General features: G+C 48.7%; 1 protein-coding gene across 8 annotated transcripts in view; it reads right to left on the reverse strand.

Annotated features, from left to right (window-relative positions):
- The window catches only part of LAMB3 (laminin subunit beta 3), an 82,269-nt gene that overhangs the window by 15,637 nt on the left and 43,982 nt on the right, over positions 1 to 22,650 (reverse strand). For all 8 annotated transcript variants that reach the window (XR_014053462.1, XR_014053463.1, XR_014053464.1 and 5 more), the window contains 7 exons: positions 9,740 to 9,854; positions 9,167 to 9,240; positions 5,339 to 5,530; positions 4,780 to 4,843; positions 4,247 to 4,440; positions 2,227 to 2,347; positions 1,290 to 1,478 (listed from right to left, as the gene is read on the reverse strand). Coding sequence is in view for 5 of the 8 variants with exons in the window: in XM_081489632.1 (XP_081345758.1) it covers positions 1,290 to 1,478; positions 2,227 to 2,347; positions 4,247 to 4,440; positions 4,780 to 4,843; positions 5,339 to 5,530; positions 9,167 to 9,240; positions 9,740 to 9,854 (949 nt within the window). In the remaining 3 variants the exon portion in view is untranslated. The remainder of the gene's footprint in view (positions 1 to 1,289; positions 1,479 to 2,226; positions 2,348 to 4,246; positions 4,441 to 4,779; positions 4,844 to 5,338; positions 5,531 to 9,166; positions 9,241 to 9,739; positions 9,855 to 22,650) is intronic.

The following is a 22,650-nucleotide window of genomic DNA, read 5'->3' on the forward strand; positions in this document are numbered from 1 at the left end:
TCCTGAGAATTGACCATGCTTACCCCTATTGTACAGATGAGGAAACTGAGGCTCAGAGATGTTCCAATAACATACTCAAGGTCATACAGCAAGTACTGCTGGAAAGAGAAGTCAAACTCAAGCTTTTCTCATTCTTTCCATAAGCAGATAATATCAACAGCAAGTGAAGCAACTTTCTTTCACCCTAACGCCTGGGCGCCTTTCACAGCTTTCAAAACAGAGACTCTTACTTCTTCTGGAAAGTCTTGCCTGATTAATCCACCTGAATCAGAGTGTTTTCGATTCAAGCTGTACAAACTCACTGGCCCTTGCTGCATGAATGCTAAGTCACTTCAGTTGTGTCTGCCTCTTTGAAACTCCACAAACTATAGCCCGCCAGGCTCCTCTGTCCATGAGATTCTCCAGGCAAGAATACTGGAGTGGGTTGCCATGCCCTCCTCCAGGGGATCTTCCTGACCTAGGGATCGAACCTGCGTCTCTTGGGGCCCCTGCATTGCAGGTGGGTTCTTTACCACTGAGCCACCCAGGAAGCCCTATTGACCCTTGTGGATGTGTTTAGTCACTCCTGGGTGACTTATATTTCTTCAATAAACGTTCCTAAAGCATCAGTTATTTATCTGTCATTGTGCTAGGGCCCAAGGATACAAGAATAATCCCTGCCATGAAGGAGTTCTTAATGCTGGCGGAAACAGAAAAATAAGCAAGCCACATTACAACATGGTAAAGGCAGGTAAACGCACAAAGTGCGCCTTCATTTTCCTGTGTGTATGGTTTCTACTACCAAATAGTCTGTGTGTTTCCTGACAGCAGGAACTGTATCTGATATTGACTTTTTTCTTTCCTATGCTCAAAAAGGGCTTCCCTGGTGGCTCGGATGACAAAGAATCTGCCTGCAATGCAGGAGACCCGGGTTCAATCCCTGGGTTGGGAAGATTCCCCTGGAGGAGGGCATGGCAACCCACTCCAATATTCTTGCCTGGAGAATCCCATGGACAGAGGAGCCTGGCGGGCTGCAGTCCGTGGTGTTGCAAAGAGTCAGACACGACTGAAGCGACTAAGCGGCAGCATACTCAAAATAAGTTCTACATAATGACCGATTGACTGACTGACATCCAGAGAGGTTAGGTGACTTGCTCAGGAGGGCACGGCCAAGTTAAAAACAATTGCCCCCAAGTCTTCATGCTTCCTGAGGGCATGTGAGTCCCCAGGGATGTGTGCTTTGTTGAGCCCAGAGCAGATGGGGATTAATAGACTGATGAGGCCCCGGGGTCCCCGGAGCCCCTACTCACGGATACAGGTCTCCTGAATGGGAGCACCAGGACGCCGGTTCCGGAAATAGTGCAGTTGACACCGTTCGCAGTTCCTGCCCTCAGTGTGGTCCCGGCAGTTGTCACACACACCTCCATGTGCCCCCTGGCTGGCAGCAAACACAGCTGGATCGAAGTGACATGTCTCTGAGTGTCCATTGCAGTCACACCCTGAAAAAGGAGATTCCTGGGGTTGACGCTAGACCTGCATCATTGGCATCTACAAGGCACGCTCCACGCTAACTCGCTGGCATCCCCAGTGATTCTGTAAGATGCCCAGGTCTGAGAAACGGGGAAACTGAGGCCCAGGGAAACTTGTCTAATTTATTTCGGTTCATACAGCCAGTAAGAAAGAAAAACGGAGAACGCGGGCCTCCCAACTCCCAGCATGGAGACTCATCCCAGAATGATATCCGTGTGGGGCCAAAGAGAGAGCCATTCGAATGCCCCATGCCAACCCTCCCCCACTGCCACCACGGGTCTCCTGCTGGGTCACTGTCCTTCTCTAGGCTGGGACCCTGGCTGTCCTCATTTATGGAGGGAAGGGCCCTGCCCCCAGGGGTCCATCTGAAAGAGAAAGAATGACAACAGGGAGACCAGGTGTGTCCTACGCAGGATAAAGCACTGGAGAGGCTGGAGGAAGGAGGACCTGGGTTAGCACAAATGGCGTGTGGCATCAGAAGCTTGAACCCACCCATGGTCCCTCTGAGGTCTAGGCGGTGGGAGGATGCGACTCACATGCCCTCTGCTTCCCCAAAGAGCAAGGAGAGCTTTAGTTACAGGGGCAATTCGGTTTAGATTCAAATATTAATAATAAAGACTAGATTCTCCCCGGGTCCCAGAGGAGGTCATCATGGCCCAGAGGGGCCAGCACCCCAGCCAGTGGTTGCAGGGGAGGTGGGGGATCCCAGGCTCATACTCTGGCATTCGTGGGGGTCCTGGTCTTCCGCGGGTCTCCAGGGCCGGTTGTTGTAGAAGGGCGCGCAGCGCTCACAGTTGGGTCCGGCGGTGTTGTGCTGGCAGACGCAGACCTCATGGACCTGGGGGCGGGGCCATCGGTCACCAGAAGGAACCATCATAGAAGTGTCCCAGGGACAGACTTGCCCTCTCCACTCTGACCCTCCCGTTCCGCTTAGATCCCAGGGTCCACCTCGGACCCCAGCTCTTCCAGCCTGCACTGAGCTCCTGTGACACTCCCAGAGGTGGGCTTGTGTGGTGCGCGTGTGCCTGTGTGTACATACATGTGTGTGTGCATGCATGCACATCTACACTGCTCCTCCTGTTGGGTTTTTAAAAGCTCAGTCCTTGCATTTGGCCATCCCCATACCGCCCAATGCGAAACAGCGCCTGGAAGGTGCTCACACAGCCTTGTTGGTAAACTGCGATTCTTGTGGGCCCTCTGGAGATTTATATTCCAACAAGCTATAACTGCAGTTGTTTGGCTAATGAGACTGTGATGATGAATTGTTACTAGACTCATTAAGGTACAGAAATAGAATAGCAATTGTGTGCTAATCGTCTTCCAAATTAAGCTCACCACCCGTCGGCTGGCATCGAGGACCTGCACTGTGTTTTCTCCATGCTCACCCTCCACTCGCTCCTAACAGCACAGCTGAGCTGAACCGGCTGCTCCCTGTATAAGCCCCACTTCTCCCCACCTTGTGGCCTGTACTGATGTTTTTCTTTCTTCCTAGAAGTCCCTTCTCGCTCTATTCACCAGCGAGATCCTGCCAGCTGGAATGGCACATCCTTCATCAGGGATGCCTGCTCCCTCTAACTCCATAGATTTCAACTTTGGACGCACTTAAGCATTATTTGAGGAGCTTTGTAAAAAAAAAAAAAAAAAATGTATATATACATATATCAATGCCCAGGCCCAATTCCATCCAATCTCAGAGACAAGGCCCAGACGTCAGTACTTTGTAAAGTGGTGTTTCCATGGTGTAGGCAGAGTTGAGAACCACTGGGGCTGGGCAAGCCCTCGCCCTCCTCTACATCCTCATATGCCAGCGATCATGCTCAGCCTGTGTTCTGGTCTTGTGTTTTTGGGCCCTAACGGATGACATATCCCTAGCACTGGTCTGCCTCTGGCCTCCTCTGCAGCCTGGGGGAAGCGCTGGCCCAGAAAGTAAAAAGGAAAAGGCTGCCCAATGCTCCTGTCCCCTTATTTTGCCTAGCAGGCCACCTGATAAGATTTCATCCTAGCCTTTATCACTAGAACAAGTATCCTGCTTCCGTATGTTAATATTGTAGAAGAACCAGGAAAGTGAAATGACAGCTCCCTCTGCTTCTTGGTCCAAGGGTCTCTCTCCTCTGCTGATGGCTCTCACGCTTGGTTTCCCAGCAAACTCCCCTGGGTCACTTGTTAAGCTGGAGCTTCTCTTTCTATCACTCACGCATCTGACTCGGCTGCTCTGAGGTGAACTTAGCATCCGTGTTAGACTCTGTTCTCTCATCCTGTCCCATATCTCACCTCTAAATGGGACTTCAAAGTCAGCAAACTGAGGGCTCTCAATCCTGGCAAGATGTTAGAATCACTGTATTATTGTAATAATAATACAATTAGAGTGTCTGGAGGTAGGGATCTGGGCGATCTTTTTAGCTCCCCAGGAAATGATGACGTGTAGCCAGGGCTGAGAATCAATGCCTTAAGCTCCCTGCAACACCCATGCATATACTTCTACGTACATGTATACTTATATATATACGTCTGTGTTACTGAATAAAAATCATCTCAAATCATAAAGCAGGTCCAAAGAAGTGCTACCAAATGGGACCTTGAAAACGATAACCGTTTACACTCATCTTCGCCATCGCTAAAATAGTAAATACTCAAGTCTTAAGTGTAGTGACCCTCCCCTCTCCAGGAGTCCCGAGGATGCCCGCAGTCTGCCCTAGCCCTGCCCGCTCCCCTCTCCCTTCCTGCCCTGGGCTGCCACCTGCACAGCGGTGGAGGGGCCCGCAAGAGTTCTGGAACTGGGGGCGCAGCGGTCCGCGTGGCCGTTACAGAAGCAGCTCCCTTGCAGACGCAACTGGGACACAGCGTAGTAGGCGCTGGGAGGGTGGTAGCCCCTCTGGGGCACAGGCGCCAGCTTGGTGAAGTTGACCCTCAGGTTGGTGATCGCCCCCAGCTCTGCAGGGGATGAACAGCAAGGAGGGAGGGGGCAGATGTGGGGGAAAAAGGAAAACAAAAGAATTTAGACGCAGTCTCCTAGGGCAGGACGATAAGGAAAGGAACTCTGGTCTCACCACCCATCTTCCCCAACCCTCCCACAAGAGAAAAGACCCCTCACCACCCTGACTCGGGCCTTTTGAGTAGCTGGGCCAGCACCATACCCCTACGGGCTTAAGCAGGGCCGGTGTCCAATCCAACCACACTGACAGAGGCAGAAAAGACTAGGAAATGTCCACAATCTGAGTTGCAAGCCTGTTTTGTTCTAGTCCCACAGGCTAGAGCAGTAGCCACACTGACCTTGAATTTTTTGACTTTGTGTGGCTGGGATCCCAGAGGCTAAATCCATAAGGTTGAGATGGACCTGCAGAGAGGGGAGGTAAGGGGAGACTCAAGGAAGAGGTGAGCTTTGGCCCAAGCCCAGAGGTCCTCTTTTCGATTCAGTGCCCTGCCAAATGTCTTGAGGGTGTCCAGAGGGCTCCTTCCCAGGTGGCATGGTGGTAAAGCATATGCCTGCCAATGCAGGAGACATAGGAGATGTGGCTTCCATCCCTCAGTCGGGAAGATCTCCTGGAGGAGGGCATGGCACCCCACTCCAGTATCCTTGCCTGGAGAATCCCATGGACAGAGGAGCTTGTCAGGCTACAGTCCGTGGGGTCGCAGTCAGACATGACTGAGCACACACTCACACATACTTCTCCTAGAGGGGTCACTGTTGGGGAGCTCAGGAAAGACAGCAAGGCTCTGCCCGAGGGAAGGGGAGAGTTCTCATGGATTCCCCAAAGCCTGGGTGACCACGTAAGTGACGGGAAGTGGGAAACCTCGCCCTATGCCTATTTTTCAGGGTGCCCTCTCCTACCTTGGCCCCATTCGGGCGCCCATTAGGCCTCTGGGGCAGAGGCTGGCACCGAGCATCCTGCCAGCTCTGGGGTTGGCCCTGGCGGACCCAGGGGAAGGCGGAGCTGCAGTCGGCAGCCAGGTACTGGTACACCTGCCAGGTCTCGCCGAAGTCCGAGGAGCGCTCGATCAGCATGCCAGCAGGCATAGGCCCCTGCAGGGACACACGGGGTGACGGGGGCGGCGCTGAGTGACCCCGCCTGGGGGACACGGTCACAGAAAGACGCTCTTAGTGCTGATGGCCCCTGAGAACCACAGTGAGGAGGGAGAAGGAGGGCTGAATGGAGCAAGTGGGCTCAGGAGTACTGCAGTCCAATCCTCCTGGCAAACCACGGGCCCCAGCAGGTTTTACCGTCTTCTGAAAAGTGAGAGACAACTGATCTGACTTCCAGAAGGCACGATCCCTACTCAGCCCACCATCCAGGCAGTCAAGCCAGAAAATTCTCCCACTGGGCTTCCTACAGGCAAACACTGATTCTGTCCTTTCCTCTTTTTTCTTCCATACCCATGGTCATAGCTCAGGCCTCTGATTGCGCTGAGCCTGGATTCCTGCAACAGCCTGGAACTCAAGCCCAGCCTCCCACACTTTTTAAGATTCTTATATAGGGCTTCCCTGGTGGCTCAGATGGTAAAGTGTCTGTCTGCAATGCAGGAGACCCAGGTTCTATCCCTGGGTTGGGAAGATCCCCTGGAGAAGGAAATGGCAGCCCACTCCAGTAGTCTTGCCTGGAAAAATCCCATGAACAGAGGAGCCTGGTAGGCTACAGTCCATGGGGTCGCAAAGAGTCGGACAGCAGTGAGCAACTTCCCTTTCACTTTCCTTCATATATGTGAAGACATGTGGTATCCGTCTTTCTGTCTGTCTTCATTCACTTATCAGAATGCCCTCAAAATCCATTCATGTTGTCCCAATATCTCCCTCCTTCTTCATGGCTGAATATTCTAGACTCTGTGTGTGTGTGTACACATGTGTGTGTATGTGTGTGTGTGTGTGTGTATGTGACATTTTCTTCACCCATTCATCCATTGATAGACACTCAGGTTGTTTTCATCTCCTGGTTATTGTGAATAATGCTGCAATGAACACGGGCGTTACAGACATCTCTTGGAGACAGTGACTTCATTTTCTTCCAACATACAACCAGAAGTGGGATTGCAGGATCATATGGTAGACGTTTTTTTAATAACTTTTTGAGGAACTTTCATACTGCTTTCCACAGTGACTGTACCAATCTACATTCCCTCTAAGAGTAAACAAGTGTTCCCTTTTCTCCACATCCTCACCAACACTTACCTCAACTTTTTTATTTTGGCCGCGCCACACGGCTTGCGGGACGTTCCCCGACTACAGGTATTAAACCCAGGCCAAGGCCGTGAACGCCTAGAATCCTACCTGCTAGGCCACCAGGGGACCCCCTGATCTTTCTGATGATAGCGATTCTGACAGGGGTAAAGTGACACCTCACTGTGGTTTTCACTTGCTTTTCCCTGATGCTGAGCATCTCTTCATGGACCCGTTGGCCCTCCGTGTGTCCGCTTTGGAGGATTATCTATCCAAGTCCTCTGCTCACTATTCTTGAATAAATCTGAACTCCTGACCATGCCACTGTGCACCTCCATCTCCTCAAGTCCTCAGTCACAGCCCGTTTGCTCCCTCCTCAGAGCCTTTGTTCACGTGGCTTCCTTTGCCTGGAATACTCCTCTCCCCTGGTGGGTTCTTTCTTTTGTTCTCAGCTAAATGTCACTTCCTCACAGAGATCTTTTTATACCCACCTAACCTGTGTTCCTCTACCCACGCTCTGCCCACCCACCACATCATTTCCTATTCTGGGATCTCATTTGCTGCTGTCGTAAATGTCACCACAATTTCCCATCACTTATTTGTTGGTCTCCTGTTTTTTTTTAATTTTTCTCCCACCAGACCAGGGTTTCCCAACCTTGGCACTGTTAATATCTGGAGTTGGATGATGCCTTGCCGTGGGGACTGTCCTCATCATTACAGGACGGTTAGCTGCACCCCGACCTCCACTTACTAGATGTCAATAGCATGCCCACAGCTGTACCAACCACAAATTGGTCTATAAATGGCCAAATATAACCTGGTTGAGAACCACGACAGTAAACCACAGGCACCACCTGTCTAGCTGGTTCATAGTTGTACCCCCAGCATCTAGTACATAGTAGTCATTCAGTACATTTGTTGAATGAATACATCGATCTTTCACCCACTCTTCTTCTCCCCATTTACATCTGTAAACTCATCTCTCATCAGTCTGTAGCCTTCCACATCCTTACCTCTAACCACCATATATACATTTGCCCCTCCCCCAATTATATATGTTCTTGTCTCTTGCTTCTTGATCTTTGTACTTTGCTATTCTCTTTGCCTGGAATGAACTTAACCTTCATCGGGTTATTACCGGCCTAAGAAGTTTCATCTTCCCGTGGATGCATTCTCTGACCATCCCCACCAAAGACAGATCAAGCTGGGTGCCCCCTTGCTAATGTCCCTAGTACTTCTTCCTACCAACATCAGAGCACACGTCCCACTGTCTTGCTACTGGTTCTTTGTCTTCCCTATTTATACCAAAGCAATTTGAGGATTGTGATCTAGTTTTATTCAGCTTTTTAACAGCATATAATCTATGTTCAATATGTGTGTAGCAAGAATGGACAAATAAATGAATGGGTGATGACAAAGCAATGAGACTAAGAGTATCCATCCAAAGGAATGCTGCCCTTCAAAGTTGTCACCATTAGAGACTGGGCATTTATTCAAATGGCTCTAGCATTTCTCAAAATATTTGAGACCTATTCTTGAGGCTTCCTTGGTGACTCAGAAGGTAAAGAATCTGCCTGCAATGCAGGAGACCCCTGCATTGGGTCAGGGGTCTTCCCTGGAGACACTGCATCTTCCCTGGGTCAGGAAGATCCCATGGAGAAGGAAATGGCAACCCATCCAATATTCTTGCCTGGAGAATTCCATGGACAGAGGAACCTGGTGGGCTACAGTCCATGGAGTTGCAAAGAGTTGGACATGACTGAGCGACTAACACTTTCACTTTTATCATTCTTGAGGTGAGGTTCTTAAAGCAACTTCCTCAGTCATGTAGGATATTAGGTCCTATTGCTTTATATTCACAGCTCAATATTACCTATCCTGATCATCTATTCTCGTCAACCAAGCTTTATCATTAAATATTTGACTATTTCTGTAGAGAGAATAAAATCAACTCTGTAAAGGAAAAGAAAAGACCTTGTCACTAATGCACGAAAATGTGCCCTCCAAAAGGCATATCTCCAAAGGCTAGACTCAAGGCAAAACCTGAGAAGTAATAGCACTGAATGAGCTGATGGCTCTGAAAGCACATCTCACATGTGGCTTGGCCAGTTCCTTGATGTTGGTTAAACTCAATCTCATCAGCAAAGTTATTAAAACACAGTATACCAAGAATATGCAACTGTATAAGTGGCCATTACACAACTGTATAAGTAGAACTGGTCTTGGAAGAGTTGAATTAATTAGACTGGCTAAGGATGGGGGTGCAGAGAGGTAGGTGATAACAGGGGGCCCGGAGGTGCCACTGATCTCCCGGAAGTGGTACCTCTGCTGTCATAATATAGGCTCAGGGTTAAGTGTTGCCCGAACCTGAGGAAGGGAGACCCACCCAGCATGTGGTACCATTACCTCCAGCCTGAGGAGACAAGGACCCTGGGCTCCTCATGAGTCCAAGCCCACATGGCCCAGAGTCCCCCCTCTCTTATCCACTGCCATTCCCAGGAAGCATACCTTAAAATCCATCATGATGTCCTGAAGCTGGAATTTCCCATCCAGGTCCAGCTGCAGAATGACAGGGCTCACATCTGGAAAGACACAAAACCCAGGAACTTTAGAGCAGAGACGGTCTACCTTCCCAGGCTTCAGGAAATCAGAAACTCTCTGACTCCAATTTTCCTTCTCAGAGAGGCATGGTACCAGTAATGTTTCTACTTATATCACCGATTCAAGATCCCATGCCTTCTCGGCCAAATTTCCTTCCCACTGTCACTTGATGTCTTTAAAACCTTTAGACTTTCAACTCCTCAGCCCAACACAGGTCTGTTCCCAAAGCCCAGTTCCTTCAGCAAGCCCACTGCGACTAAGTAGAATGAAATGAAGGCATTTCTCTCTCTTATTACCTTTTCATTAAGCTCCAATAAATTCTACCTACAATATCTGAAAGGCATCAAATACAAAGACAGAAGTTTCTGCTCATCAACCACCCATGTCCCACCACCATAAGAAAGACGTGGGAAAACCCAAAGGTCCCCAGGGCACCCTGCACATCCTACGGGAGCCTGACATGCATGGGCAGGCACTTACCGTTCTGCGACTGCCACCAGCGCATCGGACCTGAGGACGAAACCACGTTCTCCACTCGGTGACCGTTGTAATTGTGAGGCAGCCTGGAGTCACACTTGCAGCATTTCATCTGCCACTGCGGAACAGGGAGACGCCAGAGACTCAGAGGTAGGGCCTTTGTATACTGGGAATTCTCCCGCCAAAGAATTGATGCTCTTGAACTGTAGTGTTAGAGAAGACTCTTGAGAGTCCCTTGGACTGCAAGGAGATCCAACCAGTCAATCCTAAAGGAGATCAATCCTGAGTGTTCATTGGAAGGACTGATGTTGAAGCTGAAATTCCAATACTTTGGCCACCTGATGCGAAGAGCTGACTCATTGGAAAAGACCCTGATGCTGGGAAAGATTGAAGGCGGGAGAAAGGGATGCCAGAGGATGAGATGGTTGGATGGCATCACTGACACAATGGACATGAGTTTGAGTAAACTCCGGGAGTTGGTGATGGATAGGGAGGCCAGGCGCACTGCAGTCCATGAGGTCACAAAGAGTCAGACATGACTGAGTGACTGAACTGAACTGAACTGACCCACAGGAGAGAAGCCCAGGGTGTCCAATCAGATGGAGCTCTGTAGGCAGGTGTCCCAAGGTCAGGAAGGTGGAGGAAGTCTGTAGCCCTGGGGCTGAAGGCAGTCTCTTCCCCATGAAAATCTGGGTTAAAGTGGGCAGCCAAGGAGGAAACAGCCTCACCAGGGAGGTCCCCCCAAAACATCACCTTCCCTGGTCTGCCCTTGCCCTGGAGTGAGACAAGAGACAGAACTGAACCCCATGGGCTCCAGAGCAGGGCAGAGATCAAGGAAAAGAACACAGCCAGAGGATTGGCCCTTGTTCTTTTAGTTTGTCCATAATGCATGAATATATGTTTGCATATGTTTGCATGTTTTTGCCCTGGCGTGTGCGCGCACACACCCCCCACTGAGACACCATGACCTTGCCTATGGTCTTCATGCAACACACGTAAAACCTGTTTTCTCTGAGTAACCACAGTCCCAAACCTCATGTCCAGCAGAAGGAACACTTTTCAGAGGGCTCCAGATCGACACACCTGTTAAAGCAAGGCTTGGACGAGAACCTCCCTGAATTGCAAGTGCTTCTGGGCAGAGGCGACGGTACCTCCCCACACCCCCTGCCTCTGTTTCCCCTAAGCCTCCACCCACCAGAACCAGGAGAAAGCTCAGGCAGCCGTCTCTGAGGCCTTGCAGCCCCTGAACCTTGGCCCCATCCAGGGAAGGCCCTAAGCTGAGGAGGCTGATACCGCAGAATGGGTGATATCTGCTGAACCTGTCAAGCTGACTGCTCAGTCCCGAAGGGAAGAGTTAACATGCCGAGTCTGTGCCTTGAGTTATAGAAACTCTTCACCCAACACTGCTCTGCCCCCAGCGCCACTGAACAAAGCCTGGAACAGTGGACGATGCCGGAGGGAAGCCAGGAGACCCGGCTCTGTGAGCCGCTGCTCCCACCCCATTTTCCAGCTCCCACCACCAATCTGCAAAACAGAGGATTGTCACCCTTCCTGGTGCTTGGAGGTGTCCTCATCACATCCCAAAGTGCTTTATTAAACAATAATTTTGGTATGATATAAATGAACCTATTTACAAAGTGGAAATGGACTCATAGACATAGAAAGTAGACCTATGGTCACCAAAGGGGAAAGGTGTGGGGTCGGGGGGAGGGTTAAATTAGGAGTTTGGCATTAGCAGATACAAACTATTAGATAGAAAACAGATAAACAACGAGGTCCTGCTGTATAGCACAGGGAACTATATTCAATATCCTATGATAAACTGTAATGAAAGAGAATTTTAAATGATTATGAAATACTTAAAAAAAATATTGTGGGGAGATGTTTAGTGCTCACATAATGGCTAGCACGCATGCCTTATATAAAACAGCAGCCACTGTCCATCCTTTGCTAGGCTACATTCTTCTTCACAGTAATATCTCCACTTGACATACTGTTCATTTAGTGTCCAGGCATTTGCTCACAGGGTTTGTTTGCCATCTGCCTCCCCCTGTTAGAATGTAGACTCCATGAGGGCAGAACTTACTTTCCTTTATGCTGTATTCCAGTGCTCAGCAAAGTGCCCAGCGCTTAGTAGACCCTCTATGAATACTTTTGGAATGAATAGTAAATGCTCATTTATATTATTACTCGACCCTCCCTTCCTGGGAGTTTAAAGAGAGGGGTGAGGGGGTGAGGAGGTGACCAAAATCAATATGAAATGACCAGAGTGCCGACCATGTGCTAGGTACTGTATCAAGAGTTTCAGTGCAATAACCTGTTTAAGCCTCACAACCACCCTACATGTAATATTATTCCCATTGCAGGTGTGAGAAGGCTGAGGCTCCAAGAGGCTCTGCGACTTTCCCGTTGACTGATGGCCAGTGCCGGCTCCAGCGCCAGACAGGATCCCTCCCCACGCCCTTCTCTTCTCCTTCCCTCCATCCCTCCCTCTCGGTCATTCTCTGATCTCCACTAGGACATCGCAGGAAGGAAACACAGGAAGGAGGATCATCTCTGTCTCACCCACAGGGCTCGGTCCGACCCTGAGGCTGACCACGGCAGAGGAAGTGCTCTGGGAAGAAAGCTGGTTGGTCAGGCTAACCTCACTCAGTTAGCACGGAGACTGCAGGTATGTTAGCGGCTAACACAGATACCCGAGCACTGAAAATAATCCTTTCTGGGCAAAAGCTGCCTCTTGATGGCATCTGAGTCTCCTCCAGGGTCCTATTCTGGTCCCTGGCAGCAGGCACGCCCTTCTCCCTACTCTGCCCTGCCTCTCAGAGGCAAACTTCTCCATCCCCCATCCTCTGTCTGCACTCAGCACATGTCCACCAGAGAGATGAGGGCCAGCCGCCTTCCGGTGACCTGTCATCCGGGCTCCTCTGGGCTTGCTGGAAATGGATCCCAGCCTGTTCTCTGGCCAAGAGAGTGCCAGAAACAAGGCTCTTTTTTATCTTGGGCCATGGGACACAGGAGCTAGAACAGCTCAACCTGGGACTCGGAAAATGCCCTTGATATTCCCAAATGATGGAATATTATGTAATTTTTGAAAAGACTGTTGACAGAGATTTTAATTGCATGGGGGAAATGCTTACAATGTTTTATGAAAAAAAATTATAATGTTTTATGAAAAAAATTGGGCATAAGCTTGTATATACATCATGATCACAAATACATATTTTTTTAAGGAATCAGTAGGTAGAAGGCAGTGCACCAATATATTATGGCTGATATTCAGCTATCTTGACCTACAAAAATGGCAACTGCATACAGCTTAACCTAATTACCTCTGGGAAATGGGATTACAGGTAACTTTTTTTTCTTGGTTATTTTTTAATAACTTTTGATGCCTTGAATATTAACTTTTATATCCAGGCCTTGTTTTAAACCAACTCAAAAGGCCCAGGATACTCAGCATGGGCTTGCTGCCCTGCCTCCTCCCTGTCTTCACAGTCAGTCTGGGGTACCCCAGGCCTCCACCACCTGCCTCCACGTGCACAGCAGTGAAAGACAGATCAGATGGCCTCATGAGCTGAACATCTATGTGCCTTCATCACAGTAACGTAGCTAAAGGAGGGGTTTATCTCAATCCTCAGACACAGGCTAAGCCACCAGGCTTGGGACAGGTATTTTTAAGTTGCTCTGCTTGTCAACCAGCTAGAGGGAAGGAGGCCCGAAATAGGGTGGCTTATGGCACAAGCCCACATGAAGACCAGCTGCCAGTTCCTTCTCTTTCTGGGCCTCAGTTTCGCTTTCTAGTTTATTCCTGTATGTCTACATGTAGTACGTGTGAGAGTGTGTGTGTGTGTGTGTGTGTGTGTGTGTGTGTGAGAGAGAGAGAGAGAGAGATTCTCAACACAAGCCCCTTCCCCTCATGTGTGTTACGTGCCTCTGTCTCTCCTGGGGATGGAAGCTCCCAGCCGCAGCCACCTCCCTCTCTGGGGTCATTTGGCCAGCACTCCCCTGGCCGGGCTACCTCAGAGACGCAGCGTTATTATCCATTCAGCCTGTCAGGCCCCCAGCCAACTTGGCTCCTGCTCATTCTCCGTCTGGAAAGGCTGGGCCTCTTCCCTTATCCCGGAGCTTTCTAGAAGCTCAGCATTCTGGCTGGAAGACAAACCAGACAACTACGGGAGGGCAAAGGCGACAGCGGGAGCCAGCACAAGCCTCAGTCACAGTGGAGAGGGTGGAACAAGGAAAGCAAGGCAAATCAAAGCTCTGTGTCTTTGCAGAAAAGGGAGCAAATTCTGGAGGGAAATGGGAAAACAGGCTCTGCTTAGCCATGGCCCAGCTCCCTCCCCCAGGCAAGTCAGAGACGGCCTATGTCTATCTATGGAGCTGTAGTCAGGGTCATGGCTGTCAGCCAAGGCCAAAGGAAAGACAGTCAGGATCCAAAAAAACAAAAAAAAATGCAGCTGCCTACAAGACATTCCCTCCACTTCAGCTCCCTCATTGGTAAAGTGCAGGGGTGGGATGAGATAATGAAGCTCCTTCTTGCTCTAACATGCTATTAGAATTCTCCCCAACTTCAGCTTATCTGCTCAGAGGTTAAAGACACTCCAAACAAAGAAGTGCAAAAGAAGCAAGAGAAAAATAAGGCGTTGGCCAAACATGGTACTGGAGAAACACTCTTCCCAGCAAAGTGAGCAGGGAAAGACGGGACCCTGAAGGCCTTGGTCAGCGAGGTCTCCACTAGACTCCTACTGTGATCCTTGTGTGTGTGCATGTGCTCAGTCATGTCTGACTCTTTGCAACCACGTGGACCATAGCCCAACAGGTTCCTCTATCCATGGGATTTCCCAGGTAAGCATGTTGGAGCAGGTTGCTGTTTCCTACTCCAGGAGATTGTCCTGACCCAGAGATCAAATGGGCATCTCCTGAGTCTCCTACTTGGCAGACAGATTCTTTACCATTGAGCTACCTGGGAAGCTCCTGTGATCCACAAGCCTCACCATCTCTATGTCAATGGATATTGCCAGCAAAGGTAAAAAATCAGGGCCTATTTTGGGACCAGGTGGGAGTCGAGCCCCAGTGCTATGAAGCAATTTCATGAACTAGCAGCTTGACCAAAGCCTTAACTCAGTACAGCTCTTATCTCCATCTAAACCAAGTTCAGAAAGCTCAGTTCTGAAGCTGATGACCAAAATGATGAATACCACAACACTCCAAAATTATACTCCATGAGTATAATAGCTGAGAAAAGAGGAGAAGCTAAAGGCAAAGGAGAAAAGGAAAGATATACCCATCTGAATGCAGAGTTCCAAAGAACAGGAAGGAGAGATAAGAAAGCCTTCCTCAGTGACCAGTGCAAAGAAATAGAGGAAAACAACAGAATGGGAAAGATTAGAGATCTCTTCAAGAAAATTAGTGATACCAAGGGAATATTTCATGCAAAGATGGGCACAATAAAGGACAGAAATGGTACAGACCTAACAGAAGCAGAAGATATTAAGAAGAGGTGGCAAGAATACGCAGAAGAACAGTACAAAAAAGATCTTCATGACCCAGATAACCACGATGAGGTGATCACTCACCTAGAGGCAGACATCCTGGAATGTGAAGTCAAGTGGGCCTTAGGTAGCATCACTATGAACAAAGCTAGTGGAGGTGATGGGATTCCAGTTGAGCTATTTCAAATCCTAAAAGATGATGCTGTGAAAGTGCTGCACTCAATATGCCAGCAAATTTGGAAAACTCAGCAGAAGCCACAAGACTGGAAAAGGTCAGTTTTCATTCCAATCCCAAAGAAAGGCAATGCCAAAGAATGCTCAAACTACCACACAATTGCACTCATCTCACACACTAGCAAAGTAATGCTCAAAATTCTCCAAGCCAGGCTTCAACGATACATGAGCTGTGAACTTTCAGATGTTCAAGATGGATTTAGAAAAGGCAGAGGAAACAGAGATCAAAATGCCAACATCCATTGGATCATCAAAAAAGCAAGAGAGTTCCAGAAAAACATCCACTTCTGCTTTATTGACAATGCCAAAGCCTTTGACTGTATGGATCACAACAAACTGTGGAAAATTCTTCAAGAGATGAGAATACCAGACCACCTTACCTGCCTCTTCAGAAATCTGTATGCTGGACAAGAAGCAACAGTTAGAACTGGACATGGAACAACGGACTGGTTCTAAATTGGGAAAGGAGTAAGTCAAGGCTGTATTTTGTCACCCTGCTTATTTAACTTATATGTAGAGTACATTGTGTGAAATACCAGGCTGGATGAAGCACAAGCTGGAATCAAGACTGCTGGAAGAAGTATCAATAACCCGAGATATACAGATGACACCACCCTTACGGCAGAAAGTGAAGAAGAACTAAAGAGTCTCTTGATGAAAGTGAAAGAGGAGAGTGAAAAAGTTGGCTTAAAGCTCAGCGTTCAGAAAACTAAGATCATGGCATCTGGTCCCATCACTTCATGGCAAATAGGTGGGGAAACAATGGAAACAGTGGCTGACTTTATTTTTGGGGGCTCCAAAATCACTGCAGATGGTGACTGCAGCCATGAAATTAAAAGACACTTGCTCCTTGGAAGAAAAGCTATGACCAACCTAGGCAGCATATTAAAAAGCAGAGACATTACTTTGTCAACAAAGGTCCTTCTAGTCAAAGCTATGGTTTTTTCAGTAGTCATGTATGGATGTGAGTTGGAGTAGAGAGAAAGCTGAGCATCGAAGAATTGATGTTTTTGAACTACGGTGTTGGAGAAGGCTCTTGAAAGTCCCTTGGACTGCAAGGAGATCCAACCAGTCAATCCTAAAGGAAATTAGTCCTGAACATTTATTGGAAGGACTGATGCTGAATCTTAAACTCCAATACTTTGGCCACCTAATGCAAAGAACTGACTCACTGGAAAAGATCCTGATGCTGGGAAAGATCTAAGGCAGGAGGAGAAGGGGATGACAGAGGATAGATGGTTGGATGGCATCACCGACTTGATGGACATGAGTTTGAGCAAGCTCCGGGAGTTGGTGATGGACAGGGAAACATGGTGTGCTACAGTCCATGGGGTCGCAAAGAGTCAGACACACTGAGCGACTGAACTGAACTGAGGCTCTGACCTGAGCATGATACATACATTATCTCACTTTATCCTTCCAAAATCTCTGAGGCAGGCACATTGGATCAAAAGTGGGTATCTTCATTTGACAGATTAGGAAGGCAGGTCCTAGAGAAGCTAAGAAATGTGTCCAAATCCACAGGACTAGGAAGAGAAGAAGCAGGAATTCCACTCTCGGGCTCTCTTTCTCTAATCCTTCTCATCCTGTAGTGCTTCAAGGAACACAGCAGTCACGTGACAACCATGGGACAGTGCAGGCACTAGAGTTGGTTTTCAGGATGCTCCTTTTCTTCTCCCCTAGAAAGGGCAGCCTCACCTCCTGCCCAGACTTCTCCAGAAACAGAAGTGTCCCCCTAGACCTGAGTGCAGATAGTTGGTTTGCATGCCTGGACCTCTGAACGTTCTACTATTGACAGTGATGCCTTTCGCTGCTGAGGGCAAAGAAGCAAGGCACTGCCCAGAGAGCTTCTAGGGACCTGATTCAAGAAGCAACAGGGTGAGAAGCCAGGCCAACAAAGTTGTGAGGCTACCCAAGTTTGTGTCCAGGTTTCCATCTCACCTTTCTAATCTCTTCCCTCCTTTTAACCCCACAAGACACACTCCCCAGTCCAAAACAACCAGGACCCCCAAGTTTCACATCCCACAATGCAAGTTTTGCTTCCCTCTGATAGCAACTCTCCCCCAGGGTCCTTTTCATTTTCTTCTGTCTCTTCTAAACTTGCTCATTCTTGGTCTCATTCTCTTGGGACCCTTTGCAAAAGCCACAGCTAATTTTCTGATAAGCAAACCCTTGTTGAAATATAAATGATGATAGATTAATATGACGCCTTCCCAAAGGGCATCTGAATTTTAAACAAAGAATTCAACGATGTTTCATCCAGATGAAGATTCCCAATGGCAGGAGCTTTGAAAGTTTCAGATCTGCTAAGATCTCCCAGGAAATAGGAGGGCAGATATTTTGGTCAGAGACAGGCTCAAAGTCCTCTGTGAGCAGAGGACAAGGACCTCGGATGGATATGAACACATTCTCACATTCTGTGTGTACAAGTTAGCCATGCCAGAGGTCAAGAAAACAGATGTCTGTCAAACACAGAAAGGCAGTGGTTGGTGGGTGTGTGCCTGAGGGTGTGAGAGTGCTTATGTGGGGTGTGTATGGGGGGGTGGTTAGGAGGAAGGGATGTCAACTGGCTACTGCTCCTCAGCTTGTTTCCAAGAGATAAAAATGACAGCTGTTTGGTTTACACAGCTAATTAACCTGAGGAATGCACTGTGTAAGACTGTTATTAAGGCAGCTGGATAATTAAGTTTTCCCCCAGAAAGGGAGGGAGTGGGGGATAAATAAAGCACTTAAGGGAACAGACACAACATTGGAGGAGACTTTGTCAGGAGCAGAAATCAGGGCTGGAAAGCTTCCAGGCAAAACTCCGCTGGTTCCCAAGCAGCGTGCACCAGCCCAGAGATGACTGAAGGTCATGGCTCAGCCCCTGCCAGGCCCCACCTGACAGAGACCTTGGCTGACCCGTGGGGTCACATGCAGCCCAGCCAGGAGCCTGGCAGATGTGTGAGAGCTGAACCAACAAAGGCTGAGTGACCCCCTCATTTCATGAATGGGGAAACGGCGGTCTAGACAGAAGCCATGACCTTCTTAAGGTCACGTTCCTCTTCTAAGTGTCAGAGGAAGGACCAGCCCTTGGAAGCCTTCACCGTCCTTCAGGCGACTTCACTAACCACGACTGCCTCCGGGTTCTCCAGCAGCCAGACTGAAAATCAGATGCTCAGTGGTCAGTGGGCTGGCCCAAGGGCAGGTTGACTTCAATAATTATGCAACTGCACATCCTGATCCAAGAAGAAGTGCTCAGGAGAATGACTGACAGGTGGGCCGGACTCTGCATGCAGACACAGGTCCCGGGAGGCCAGTGGGCAAGGGGCTAGGACATGCAGCCCCTTCCAGACACCAGGCTCATGGTCACTTGGCTCCTTTTTTTATGTGGGCCTCACAACAAACCTGGAGGAGGGCATGGCAACCTACTCCAGTATTTTTGCCTGGAGAATGCTGTGGACAGAGGAGCCTGGCAGACTGTAGTCCATGGGGTCTCAAAGAGTCAGACACGATGGAAGGACTCAGCAGGCACAAATACAGAAACTCACTGAAGGGGGTGCTGTCACTACTGTTTTTCAAATGAGGAACGACGGCTTGGGGAAAGCACAGGAGGAAATGAAGGTATGGAGACATCACAAACATTTTCATCCATCCCTTGGGCTTTAGGGGGAATGGTACAATGAATTTACCTAGAGGTTACCTAGGAGCTGGAAGAGAGAGAGCCAGGGGACTGGGGGGGACTTCCGCCTCAGGCTGTTTTGGTAAAGACCAGTCTGGGTTCAAGTCCGGACAGTTAATGGGTAGTCAAGGCAGGGAGACCCGAAAGAGCAAAGTCGGGCAGGGTGTAGGGGCACAAGGCAAAGCTGGCCGAGTCCTAAGTCCATTGTCAAGGCTGCAGCATGGACACAAAGGCCAATAGGATTACGCCAGTGAGACAAAAGTAGGCAGAAGAGGTAATGGGCTGACGGGCTAAGACTGACCCAGGAGAAAGCAGCCATACTCTGAGATCAGGAGCTGGCAGAGGCCATTTTGGAACTAGAAGGTGTCCCCACTGCCCCTGAGTTTCCCCAGGGTTGGCAGGGGGCAGAGAGCAATGCCAAAATGTCCAAGAGTCATAAATCCCTAGCTCACTTGCATTTATGTCATACCAGAAGGCAGGCGGGCAGCAGGTTCCGGGTGATTTTTACTGGGCTTGGGGCCCATCATGTCACCACTGCATGAAAATAGAACAGAGGCACTAACCAGGGGCTTTGACTTAATTAAGGTGTATATATGGGAGCAGGGGCTAGTAGAGAGGGATGGGGAGGTCGGGGTTGAAGGGGCAGGCCTTAGCAAGGCAGCTTGGTACTATGCCGCCTTCCTCTCCGGCTGGGCCTGGCCACTGCACCACCATCTCTAGCCACTCAGAAGACTCAGTTCCTATGCATTTCCATCAGAAGTTTGGGGGATCCCAGAACACACTCGGACGTTCCCATGGGGATGGGGATAATAAGAGCTACCTCATGGAACACTGTGAAAATTAATTGAGATAATTTATATAAAACTCTCAGTCTAATGCCTGAAACATAATATGTGCTTAATAAACTATAGCTTTACTATAATATCATTTATTAATAAAAATAAACTTAAAAACTGAAATGAGAACTCATCAGAGTTATATCTGGATTCCTAATTTTCATCACACAGCCACCCGTGTACCCAGGGAAGGTTCAGGGTCCACCCAGACCGAGGAGTATCGGTGCCTTCACGGATGTCTTCACTGCTGGCAACCCATGGCCTCTGGGAGGTGAGGCCGGGAAGAGAAAAGGAACGAGAAATCAGACAGGGCAAAGAGAGGCAGGTGGGAGAGAGAAGCTGGTTCCCCATGGTCAGCTGATTCCCAAAGAAAACTGGAGCAAAGAGCAACACGAAAGACCATTGGTCTAACACTCATTCATGGAAAAGGAAAGCGAGATTTAGAGAGGGTGATCTTTTGCCCAAGATCACACCATGAGCTAGTGGCAGACTTTGGGCTACACACTGCACTCAAGATGCCCTATCCTCTTCTCTTCCAAGAGGTTACATGGATTTATTCCCCCTGGTAGAAGAGGGGAAAAAAGAACCAATGCATTTCAACTTTCACAGCAGCAAAATAGCTGAGATTTATCCATCCTCAGGGTTGCAAAAGTCTAGACTTCTCTTCTGCAAGCTCCCATGTGTTCTCAAACTGCTGCTTAAGAGCAGGGGAGGCAGCTGGCTCCCTGGGGCATTTGAGAGAGGCAGAGGGCGGGACAGATGGAGTGTGGCCTAGAGGGAGGGAGGCCGCCCAGGCAGGCCTGGCACTGAGGGACATTCCTCAGATCTCTCAGCAGCCTCAGATCTCTGCCTGACTCCCATCCCTGAAGGGATGGCTCAGCCCAAAGAGAGGACCCAGCAGAGGACACCCTGAAAATTTTCGACATGGCTCAATGGGGCAAAATTGGAGGGTGAGTGGGAAGGGGGCAGCTGGAATCATTCTGTTGTCTGGAGAGCTCTCTACTGCCAGGTCCCCTGATGCCTGTGGAGTAATCTAGGCCCACAGGGAGGACTCGCCTGATGCTGGCTGTCTTACCCAACACTGTCAGGTGGCTTTCCCACATCCAAGTGGGTGAGGTGCAGAAACCACAGCCATCTCCGCTCAACACCTCCAAAGCCAGTACCCAGCACCATCTATGATTAAAAGCGGCCAAGAGAACACGGGAGACTAGGAGAGCAGTGAGGCCAGAGGTGGGATCAGTTACCACCTGCATGGTCCTGAGGACAAGGAACATCTAGAAAGAGGAAACCACAGACACCCCAAACCTCCTTTGTGGTCATCAGCCTCTCTCACTCCCTTTCTTGTTCTGTCTTTTTAATCCCAAAGATGTAGAGACTCAAGGGAAGACGACTCCCTCACTCTTCCCTTTGTCCAAATCTGTGTATTGAGGGCCAAAAAAAAAAAAAAAAAATGGCCAAATGAGACAGGTAGCTGGGAAACAAGAAAACCCTGGGTGATTTCCACCTTGGGCAACACAGGAACAAGGAAAGACCTCAAACTTACTGAAGGGAAAAGAAAACCAAAGTTCCTACCAGAAAGGTCCAGAAGCAAAGCAGAAAAACCACAGTGGCTCTTTGAAAACCAAATCAGTTGCTTAAATAATCAGTGTTCCAATGCCTGGATTTGCTCAGCTGGGTTCCTTAATCAGCTGAACCGCTGAACCTTCTTGCTAACCCCAAGTCACTTTGCCTTTACCTCACTGATCCGTGTCCTTTAATGGCAATTTGAATATTTTCCCAGGGGGAAGGATAAATTAGGAGGTTGGGATTAACAGATACACACTACTGTGTATACAATAGATAACCAACAAGGACTTACTGTATAACACAGGGAACTATGCTCAATGTCTTAAAATAACCTGTAATAGGAAAGAAACAAAAAAAAGAATATAACTGAATCATTTTGTTATAACCGGAAACTAACACAACATTATAAAGCAACTATCCTTCAAAAAATTTTTTTTATTAATTTTTATTGGAGTATAGTTGCTTTACAGTGCTGTGTTAGTTTCTGCTTTACAGCTAACTGAATCAGCTATATTAATACACACATGCTGCTGCTGCTAAGTCGCTTCAGTCATGTCCGACTCTGTGCGACCCCATAGACGGCAGCCCACCAGGCTCCGCCATCCGTGGGATTCTCCAGGCAAGAACAGAACGCTGGAGTGGGTTGCCATTTCCTTCTCCAATGCATGAAAGTGAAAAGTGAAAGTGAAGTCGCTCAGTTGTGTCCGACTCTTAGTGACCCCATGAACTAGAGCCTACCGGGCTCCTCCGTCCATGGGATTCTCCAGGCAAGAGTACTGGAGTGGGGTGCCATTGCCTTCTCCAATACACACACACATATCCCCTCTTTTTTGGATTTCCTTCCCATTTAGGTCATCACAGAACACTGAGCAGAGTTCCCTGTGTTATACAGTCAGTTATCATCAGTTACCTGCTTTATACACAGTAGTGTATATATGTCAATCTCAATCTCCCAATCCATCTCACACACAAAAATTTTTTTTTAATTAAAAGGAAATTCTGCAAAAAAGAAAATAAAGTCTCCCGCTTCACCTGGGGTGGTGAAACATGCAGACCAAACGTGCAGAGACTGGAGGTAAACAGGTTGGCTCTTCACACATGACAATTACAAAACCTAGAAGGATA

Source organism: Giraffa tippelskirchi, chromosome 5 (assembly GCF_054371585.1).
Source record: "Giraffa tippelskirchi isolate mGirTip1 chromosome 5, T2T-mGirTip1v1.2.pri, whole genome shotgun sequence".
Classification (NCBI taxonomy): Eukaryota; Metazoa; Chordata; class Mammalia; order Artiodactyla; family Giraffidae; genus Giraffa; species Giraffa tippelskirchi.